We start from the raw sequence: 10,354 nt of genomic DNA, 5'->3' as shown, positions 1-10,354 counted from the left end.
TTTTCATATCAACAAACAACTCTAGAACTGAAATAACTAAAATAACCTAACAAGCAGAAAACCTGGGGAGACCTAACATGTTGCAAGTGTTAGCATGATCCGCTAAGCTAATAGAATATGTGGGAAGTATTCATCAAGGTATATATTTATAAAGTATATGTGTATATATAATATGTAAATATTACATATACAGTCGTGGTCAAAAGTTTACATACACTTGTAAAGAACATATCATGGCTGGCTTGAGTTTCCAATCATTTCTACAACTCTTTATTTTTTTGTGATGAGTGATTGGAGCACAAACTTGTTGGTCACAAAAAATATTCATGAAGTTTGGTTCTTTTATGAATTTATTATGGGTCTACTGAAAATGTGACCAAATCTGCTGGGTCAAAAGTATACATACAGTCCAATCCAATCCACTTTATTTATATAGCACATTTAAACAACAAAAATGTTTCCAAAGTACTGCACAACAATATTCAAATATCCTTAGCTCCACCAATGACTGAATAAAAACAAAAAATAAATAAATATAAAAACAATATAAAAATAAATATGATTAAAAACGATTTTAAAGGGTAAAATCAATTAAAACAGTAAATAGAAATTAAAATAAATTTAAAAAAACACAGAGGACAGAGGACCACACAACTCACGTAGTGTTAAAAGCCAAAGAATAAAAGTGGGTCTTACAACGAGACTTAAAACACTCCACTGTGGGAGCAGTTTGAACATGGAGGGGCAGAGTGTTCCAGAGCTTAGAGCCGACCACAGAGAAGGCCCTGTATACCCTGGATTTAAGTCTGGTCTTGGGCACCACGAGCTGGAGCTGGCTCTCAGACATCAGAGCGCGCGCGCAGGAGTGTAAATTTGGATGAGGCTTGAGATATACTGAGGTGCCAGTAACCACATACAGCAATGTTAATATTTGGTTACATGTCCCTTGGCAAGTTTCACTGTAATAAGGCGCTTTTGGTAGCCATCCACAAGCTTCTGGTTGAGTTTTTGACCACTCCTCTTGACAAAATTGGTGCAGTTCAGCTAAATTTGTTGGTTTTCTGACATGAACTTGGACATTGTCCACACGTTTAAGTCAGGACTTTGGGAAGGCTATTCCAAAACCTTAATTCTAGCCTGATTTAGCCATTCCTTTACCACTTTTGATGTGTGTTTGGAGTCATTGTCCTGTTGGATCACCCAACTGCGCCCAAGACCCAACCTCCGGGCTGATGATTTTATGTTGTCCTGAAGAATTTGGAGGTAATCCTCCTTTTTCATTGTCCAATTTACTCTCTGTAAAGCACCAGTTCCATTGGCAGCAAAACAGGCCCACAGCATAATACTACCACCACCATGCTTGACGGTAGGAATGGTGTTCCTGGGGGATTAAAGGCCTCACCTTTTCTCCTCCAAACATATTGCTGGGTGTTGTGGCCAAACAGCTCAATTTGTATTTCATCTGACACCACATGGACAAAGATAAGACCTTCTGGAGGAAAGTTCTGTGGTTGGGAGGTTGGGTCTTGGGCGCAGTTGGGTGTTCCAACAGGACAATGACCCAAAACACATGTCCAAAGTTGTAAAGGAATGGCTAAATCAGGCTAGAATTAAGGTTTTAGAATAGCCTTCCCAAAGTCCTGACCTAAACGTGTGGACAATGCTGAAGAAACAAGTCCATGTCAGAAAACCAACACATTTAGCTGAACTGCACCAATTTTGTCAAAAGGAGTGGTTGCCAGAAGCTTGTGGATGGCTACCAAAAGCGCCTTATTGCAGTGAAACTTGCCAAGGGACATGTAACCAAATATTAACATTGCTGTATGTATACTTTTGAACCAGCAGATTTGGTCACATTTTCAGTAGACCCATTATAAATTCATAAAAGAACCAAACTTTATGAACGTTTTTTGTGACCAACAAGTATGTGCTCCAATCACTCTATCACAAAAAAATAAGAGTTGTAGAAATGATTGGAAACTCAACACAGCCATGACTAAGTTCTTTACAAGTGTATGTAAATGTTATATTTTATATTGCTACTATGGTACATTTTAGTCTACTTTATACCTGCATTATCCTTTCCATCCTTACCCTTTCCGACCTTTGTAACAGAGCTACTGTGTGGAACAATTTCCCTTGTGGATCAATAAAGTTTGTCTAAGTCCAAGTGGTAACAGGAAGTCAAGCTCCCAGCAGTATTCCAGAGAAGAAAGAGTCTGGCAGGACGCGGACGGCCGAGCCTGTGTTGTTGTCCACGAAGATGGACACGTACTCTCCAGCCTGCTACACAAACAAGATGGCGTTACAAAGAACAATGCCTGTGCTCTCTTCTGATTTCATTAGCATGATTGGCAAAGGTTAAATATTCTTGTTTGTTGAAGTTTGTTTCACCTTTCATCAGACAGTTTCTACAGAGTTTATTGCTAATGTGTAATGGGTGAGTTGCTGCCCGGGGGGTCCATGTTAGGGTTGTTGTTGTTGGCGAGCTGGTTACGACTATCCTGCATAACAAAACATTTACCTTATTGCTGGCAAAACAATTGTTTAGTGGCCCCTTTTCAGGTGGAATGAGACAATCTTTGGGGGATGCCAGGACATCCTCCTGATGGGGTGGCGAATATAAACAATCAATACCCTGTATCTGGCTGATAGATATTAAATATTTAAAGTTAAAGTTCCAACGATAGTCACACACATACTGAGTGTGGTGAAATTATCCTCTGCATGTGACCCATCCCCATGTTCACCCCCTGGGAGGTGAGGGGAGCAGTGAGCAGCAGCGGTGGCTACGCTCGGGAGTTATTTTGGTGATTTAACCCACAATTAAATAAATAAATGATAAATGGGTTATACTTGTATTGCGCTTTTCTACCTTCAAGGTACTCAAAGCGCTTTTGACAGTATTTCCACATTCACCCATTCACACACACATTCACACACTGATGGCGGGAGCTGCCATGCAAGGCGCTAACCAGCAGCCATCAGGAGCAAGGGGTGAAGTGTCTTGCCCAAGGACACAACGGACGTGACTAGGATGGTAGGACACGTGTTTACAGACTAGGACCTTCTGCTCATACAACAACAACAAGCCCTGGTGTACGCCTTAGCTTAGGAAGCTGCGTCAGGCCAAGGAGGACGCCTAAGGGAGAGGGGACGGGGTCCAGTTCAAGCAGTCCAGGAACAAACTGGCAAAGGAGATCAGGGTAGCTAAAGGAAGCAAAACAAAGCTTCTTCGCAAACAACCCCTCAGCAGTTTGGAGGTCACCAACTACAGGAAACCCACACCCCACCCTGCAGGTAACAATAACAAAACAATAGACTGACTTAACAGCTTCTACTGCATGTTTTCACAACCATCACCCAGCTCTCAAACATCACCCCAACACACAAACCCTACCTACTGACAAATGTTGTCCCAGTCCCCCCGTATACGAATGAACGGCTGACTCAGGGCCAAAGGAAATGCCCTCCTATTGGGCTTGAACGTGTGACATGAGAACGCATTGCTTCATGGGTCTTGCTGGATTCTGAATAGCTTATTTACATGGCTGAATACAAGACTCTGTGCTTGAGTTTAGTTTTTTTCTTTAAGAAGTTTAAAACATGGCACAAACATGCGACATTATTAACTGCCACAATCGTGGTCATGATTGCATCAGGGAAAAAAAAGGATTTGGTGAGATTTTCAACATTTCCAGGGTGAAAGCAAAGTCGAAAAGAAGTCGGAATATAAAGCTAATAGGGAGACGAATAGCATGGAAAGCAGCCGTGAGACGATCAAACATGATTTTTAACGCCATCACCTGGTACGTGTTGGTGTGTTCACAGCATTTTCACTCTGGTAAGTTTGAATTGAAGCCTGTTTTATTCTGTTGCACATGTAGCATTTAATAGGATGTTAGCCTTAGCCAAGCTAAACTAAGCTAAGCTAAGCAAGCTGCAGGTTACGAACAACGTACAGTATTTGGGGAAAAAAGCAGTACCCCCTATTCATAGATCAATAACTGAGAATACTTCAAATATTTCCCACATGAATGCACAGTGTATTTCAGACTTGGAATATATATAGTTTGAAACAAATTTCTCCAGGAGACGCCACACAGTGACAAGTCCTGATGACTTATCTGAAAGGCTGACGGTCTTCACTTTCTGATGTAAAATTCCGAGGTCTTCCACACACCCAAAGTTGGTTTGTCCTGTCAAGATCCGTCACCCGGGTCATGGCATGATTTGGGTTTGTTAGTTCTTCTGTTTTAGTCTGTTTCCTGGGGGCACCCTCTTTCCCTGTTTTCTGTTGGTTTCCATGGGCACTGATTTTCCTCACCTGTCTTAGTTTTGCAATAAGTGTTCCCACCAGGTGTTTTGGTTAATCACTCCCCTTTATAGTTTCCTGTCACCCAGCATTAGTTGCTGGGTCAATGTGTGCTATAGGCAACAGTTACATTCTCCCTGTTTTTCTCCTCGCTCCAGTGATCTTTGTACACTCTAGCATTCCCCGTTTTTCACCCTTGGTGACATTTTGGTTTGTTTAGCTCCACGCTTGCTAGCGTCCGCGGTGTTGTATTTTTGTCCTGCGTTTGATTTATTAAAAATACCTTAATCTTACCTACACGATACTCCTGCTTGTCTTCTGCCTTGGAAGGAATGCTACCAGCGCAGCAATGCGCCCCCCAAGACGTAACATGTCCTTGAGCCTTTACCGAATTTGAATTCTGAAATGTTTGGCCTGTATGTAAACCGACTCCGTTGGCGACTAAGTTACAGGACACGTTAGGAAGCTTGCTCAAACATCGTCTATTGGACGTGCTCATGTGGATGAATTCCACCAACATGACTTGTCTTTTAAGTTGGTGAACCTTTGGAACAATTTCCAGTTTGTTTGATTTTTTTCTTTCGTACGATCCATTTTAATGCAGATTGTTGCTCTCTCTCACAATACCGCTGGTTGAGTACAGCCATGTAAACAAAAGTTGTCTAGCAACAATGGCTACCCAGACTCCACAATGCATTGCGACAATCACGTGCCCTTTCGAGCCCAATGTTGTGTTATGAGTTTGTGTACGCCGGGTTGTTTGTCGTCTCCAAATGTAAAAATCATCGCATTAATAAACTACTGTACTACATACACAACAGTACTACACTGTAATTTGTACGAAAGGTCAAGAATAGGATTATTTGTTCCACTTTTGCAAATGATCATACTACGATCAAGACCGTAATGCGTGAAAAACAATACTTGAAAAGTCTAACAAATTACTCTTCATTCACAATTGAAGTTAAAAAGTGGCTTTGGAGCAATCAAAGCTGCTCACACGGTCACTAAGGTGGGCACTATGTTTGACACATCAACTTAATATGTATTATATTTATCCATGAGAGCATTTTTTTTGTAAATTGTGAGGTGTGTCTGTTAAAATCTTGGTTGTTTTTACAATTGATGACAGATGTGAACAAGAGCATGTATTGTCTTTGTGTGATGATGTAAATGAGGTGTGGTTGTATTGTATATTAAGTATGTGTCCATGAAAGGGGATTTTATGTATTTTCTTAATTTGATTACATGCTATAGTATGATTTTATTGTCATAATTTTGTTTTTTTTATCCCTTTAATTTAGGTAGCAATGGACTGCAGATGGAAATTAGCTATTTAGCTATAATCTGGTACAGAACATATCTGTCTTTGAGCTTAATGTTTCTGTGCATTGTCCCTTCAAATAAAGACTAAACTAAACTACAAAATACACTCATTAACATAAAGCTGATGACATCATGAATACAAACACATTGACATGCATGAGTATGTGTTAGCAAGAATAATGTCACCTGTAAGAAGAATGTTCCTGTGAGGAAGATCCTGAATGCTCCTCTTACGTTGGCCACGCCCATCACAGACTCTATGGACCTGACACACAGACACGCTCAGGCACTAGTCCAACTTCAAGTCTTGTGCACACACAAGCACCACTCACAGGTTACTCTGACAGAGGGAATTGAGGCAGATGGCGGCTCTCACGTTATCTCGAGGTCGCATGAGGACACGGTCACCTGACTCTGCAGTGCACACACACACACACACACGCAATTAGACGAGGCGGCGATGACGTCCATCCAGCATGTAGTGACTCACGTAGCAGGAGGTTGGCACTCAGCTGATAGAAGGCGTGCAGCGGTGCCGTGAACCGCCCATAGCTGGCGTTGAAGCTTTGACCTCTCTGGTAGAGGCTGGCCTGCAGGGGTTAAGGGTCACAGGCGTCACATGCGGCTCCGAACGGGAAAGCACGCCGGAGGGTGGGCGGGGTCACCTGACGGAAGCCGGAGAGCTCCTGCAGACTGCGGCGAGGAACATTGACGGCCCGCGGGAGGCGGCCCAGGAAGGAGGCTGGGACTCGGGGAGGGCGCTCGCACTGTACGCATGTTTTTGACGTCACATCTGCGTGCACACACTCCATGACATCACCACTTGTGTTCACACATAGCATAGCCTATCAAAGCAAAGCCTAGCATGGCACATCACATAGCTTAGCATAGCATAGCACAGGACAGGGGCCCAAATTTAGAGAAAAAAAATGTGTCTGGAGGGGCCGGTATATCTATTTTTAGGAACACTAATACAAAACCTCACCATAATGTCTGATTGAATGCTAGAAACGTTATGACAGACCGCCTTAAAAAACAGAATGGAATTTAAAATTTTTTACTGAATGGGACACCCAGAATGTACAACATACTTGCCAACCTTGAGACCTCCGATTTCGGTAGGTGGGGGATGGGAGGTGGGGGCGTGGTTAACAGGGGAGGAGTATATTTACAGCTAGAATTCACCAAGTCAAGTATTTCATATATATATAGATATAGATATATATACATAAATATATATATATATATATATATATATATATATATATATATATATATATATATATATATATATATGTATGTGTGGGAAAAAAAATCACAAGACTATTTCATCTCTACAGGCCTGTTTCATGAGGGGGGGTACCCTCAATCATCAGGAGATTTTAATGGGAGCATTTGCATACCATGGTTTATATAGGGCACAGAGTGGGTGGGTACAGGCTGGCGTAGGGGCGTGGTGATTGGCTCATGTGTTACCTAGGAGGTGTTTCCGTCTATGGCGGCATGTTGTTACAATTTCGCTGCGCTTGTTGAGGGATGACAGGTCTGGACGGTAAATAATAAACAGTTTCTCTTTCAAGCATAGGTTTATAGGTATATATATATATATATATATATATATATATATATATATATATATATATATGAAATATATATATATGAAATACTTGACTTTCAGTGAATTCTAGATATAAATATATATTTCTTTTATATATATATATATATATATATATATATATATATATATATATATATATATATATATATATATATATATATATATATATATATATAACTAAAAGAAATACTTGAATTTCAGTGTTCATTTATTTACGCATATACACACACATAACACTCATCTACTCATTGTTGAGTTAAGGGTTGAATTGTCCATCCTTGTTCTATTCTCTGTCACTATTTTTCTAACCATGCTGAACACCCTCTCTGATGATGCATTGCTGTGTGGCACGCACAAAAGTGCTTTCCTCAAATGCACTAGATGGCAGTATTGTCCTGTTTAAGAGTGTCACAACATTACTGTTTACGGCAGACGAACTGCTTTACGGTAGACGAAAACGTGACTGCTGTTGTTGTGTGTTGTTACCGCGCTGGGAGGACGTTAATGAAACTGCCTAACAATAAACCCACATAAGAAACCAAGAACTCGCCCTCGATCATTCTACAGTTATAATGATTGGGCAGGCACGTTGTATATGTATGTGGGAAAGCGGACTCAGGTCCGCATGGAGCTGGAGGGGGCGTGGCCACCAGCTCCGCCTGAATTTCGGGAGATTTTCGGGAGAAAATTTGTCCCGGGAGGTTTTCGGGAGAGGCGCTGAATTTCGGGAGTCTCCCGGAAAATCCGGGAGGGTTGGAAAGTATGATGTACATAAAAATAAAGAATGTGGGATTTTCAATATTAACTATGAACGATAAAACACTGAATATTGACAACTTATGAACGCCACACCCCCACTCAATCGACATATTTTACAATCAAGCGAAACGCAACAAAAATGCAACAAACAGCGAAATATGTACACGAAGGGTAAAAAATAAGCCCACCTACAATCTGATATATCTGACATATCACTAAACTTTAGAATCTTGTTGTAAAAATCTCCTTCCGCGTCTGTCCCTGACACCCACATTTCAGGCTGGCCGCTCAAGAAACACTCTGTGGAAACGCTCCCCACCCACACAGCTTGGTGCCTCGTCTTCTGTGCTGCTGTGACTTAGATGACCATAGTAACTAGTATATTAGTATATCATGCAAAAGCGCAGATTCCAGCCATTGAAATACTTTCTGTAGTTCAAGACTTACGCTAATTTGAAAACATCACTGCACATCATAATGCAAACTACAGTTTTGATCTTAAAGATCTAAAAAAAATTATTTGGGAATGTCCGGCGGGCCAGATTGAAAAGCTTAACGGGCATGCGGCTCCCGGGCCTTAATTTGCCCAGGTCTGGAAACAGCATAACACGGCATATGACAGCGAGGCTTACCTGCCAGTTTGACCTGCTGCTGTTCAGGTAGGATGGATCCTTGTGGGCCTGGAGGGCCCTGAAAATCAATGATATGATTTGTCAATAACCTGCGTGGGTGTGTGTGTGTGTGTGTGTGTGTGTGTGTGTGTGTGCTTGTGACCTTTGGTGTTCTTTTAGAAGCTTCCTTGTTGGCGTTGTTGAGGAACATCAACCAGGAACTGGCAGGAGACAAGTCCTAAACAAAACAAGTCTACAGGTCACACAAACAGAAGCAGAAGAAGCAGAAGTTCTACCTACTTGGACCTCCTCAGGCTGGACCACAACCTCCTGACTCCCGCTCATCATCATCATCATCATCATCATCATCATCATCATTCGCAGAAGGAGCAACATGCTCGAAAGTTAGCATTGAATGTTAACTGTTCATCCCCTTAACTTCTAATCTGTTAACGTCTTGTCTCCTCTCTACGGAGTCTATTTATGCCTGTCCATCAAGCATAGACCTTCCTCATATGCCCCATCCCCTTTGCTGGCCTGTCATGTCGTCATTAAAACTGACACAAAGGGGCGTGTCTATCGTGGTTGAGGGTCACGTGGTCTCCAGTTTCCACAAAAAGGGAGATAAGGAGGGCGTGGCCTGCGGTGTGCCAGGATGATGTAAGGACGATAGACTACGACGCACACATTTTGTTACATCACTGACATGTCGTCATCTTGTGCTTAGACTTAACAAATATTACATCATTATACAACATATTACATGTTTACATATTACAATATTGCATCATTATGTATTAACGGGCAAAGTTACAGTACAACATATTACATGTTTGCATCAGTATATACTATATTACATCATTACATAGTCCAATATAACATATTATATGTTTACATATAAGAGTGCATCATTATATATTATAGTGCAAAGTTACAGTACAATATTACAAGTTTACATCAGTACATACTGTATACTGTATCACATATTTGCCTATAACATTATTACATCATTACGTGGTGCAAAAATCCTGTTTACATATTACAATATTGACAGGTAAGCAAGTTAGTATTATGATGAACTTTGGGATGAACATTTTAATCTAAGGCATCTTTTGTCGCTGGTCTGCTACTTTTTCCCCTCTTCTCTTTCTTGTCTTATTTTTAACCTTTTTGTCTTCTTCTTCATTCTTCTCATTCTTTCTGTTCTTCTCTTTCTTGTCTTCCTCATCTCTTTTGTCTTGTTTTTTCTCCTTGTCTTGTTCTCTCTTTTCCCTTCTTCTGGTTGTCTTTCTTCTCTCATGGTCTTTTTTCTTCTTCTTTTTTTAAATCATTTTTGTCGTCTTATTCCTGTCTTCTTTTTATTCTCATTTTCTTTTCTCATGTTATGTTCTTCTCCTTGTTGTTTTGATCCTATTGTCCTTCCTCTTCTCTGTATACTTCTTTTTCCTCTTCCCCTGGTTGTCTTTTCCTCCCACTTGTTATTTTCCTTCTCCTGATAGTCTCCTTCTTTTCTTGTTTTTTATCCTCTTAGTCATACTTGCCAACCTTGAGACCTCCGATTTCGGGAGGTGGGGGCGTGGTCGGGGGTGGGGTAGGGCGTGGTTAAGGGCGTGGTTAAGAGGGGAGGAGTATATTGACAGCTAGAATTCAACAAGTCAAGTATTTCATATATATATATATATATATATATATATATATATATATATATATATATATATATATATA

General features: G+C 40.9%; 1 protein-coding gene across 2 annotated transcripts; it reads right to left on the bottom strand.

Moving 5' to 3' along the window:
• Positions 1-1,895: 1,895 nt before the first annotated feature.
• LOC133619017 (erythroferrone) lies at positions 1,896-10,043 on the bottom strand. 2 transcript variants are annotated; one of them, XM_061979880.2, is made up of 8 exons: positions 8,930-10,043; positions 8,793-8,867; positions 8,651-8,708; positions 6,307-6,434; positions 6,132-6,231; positions 5,974-6,055; positions 5,828-5,906; positions 1,896-2,286 (listed from the first exon to the last, which is right to left on the bottom strand). In XM_061979880.2, the coding sequence occupies exons 1-8, from the start codon at positions 9,023-9,025 to the stop codon at positions 2,185-2,187; spliced, it is 720 nt and encodes a 239-aa protein (XP_061835864.2). In that variant the 5' UTR covers positions 9,026-10,043; the 3' UTR covers positions 1,896-2,184. The 2 variants fall into 2 exon arrangements, with proteins under 2 accessions (XP_061835864.2, XP_061835865.2); XM_061979881.2 differs by having other exon boundaries at positions 1,896-2,283.
• Positions 10,044-10,354: the final 311 nt, after the last annotated feature.

This window comes from Nerophis lumbriciformis, linkage group LG19 (assembly GCF_033978685.3).
Source record: "Nerophis lumbriciformis linkage group LG19, RoL_Nlum_v2.1, whole genome shotgun sequence".
In the NCBI taxonomy this organism is placed as follows: Eukaryota; Metazoa; Chordata; class Actinopteri; order Syngnathiformes; family Syngnathidae; genus Nerophis; species Nerophis lumbriciformis.
This window is presented reverse-complemented; position numbering and strand designations above follow the sequence as displayed.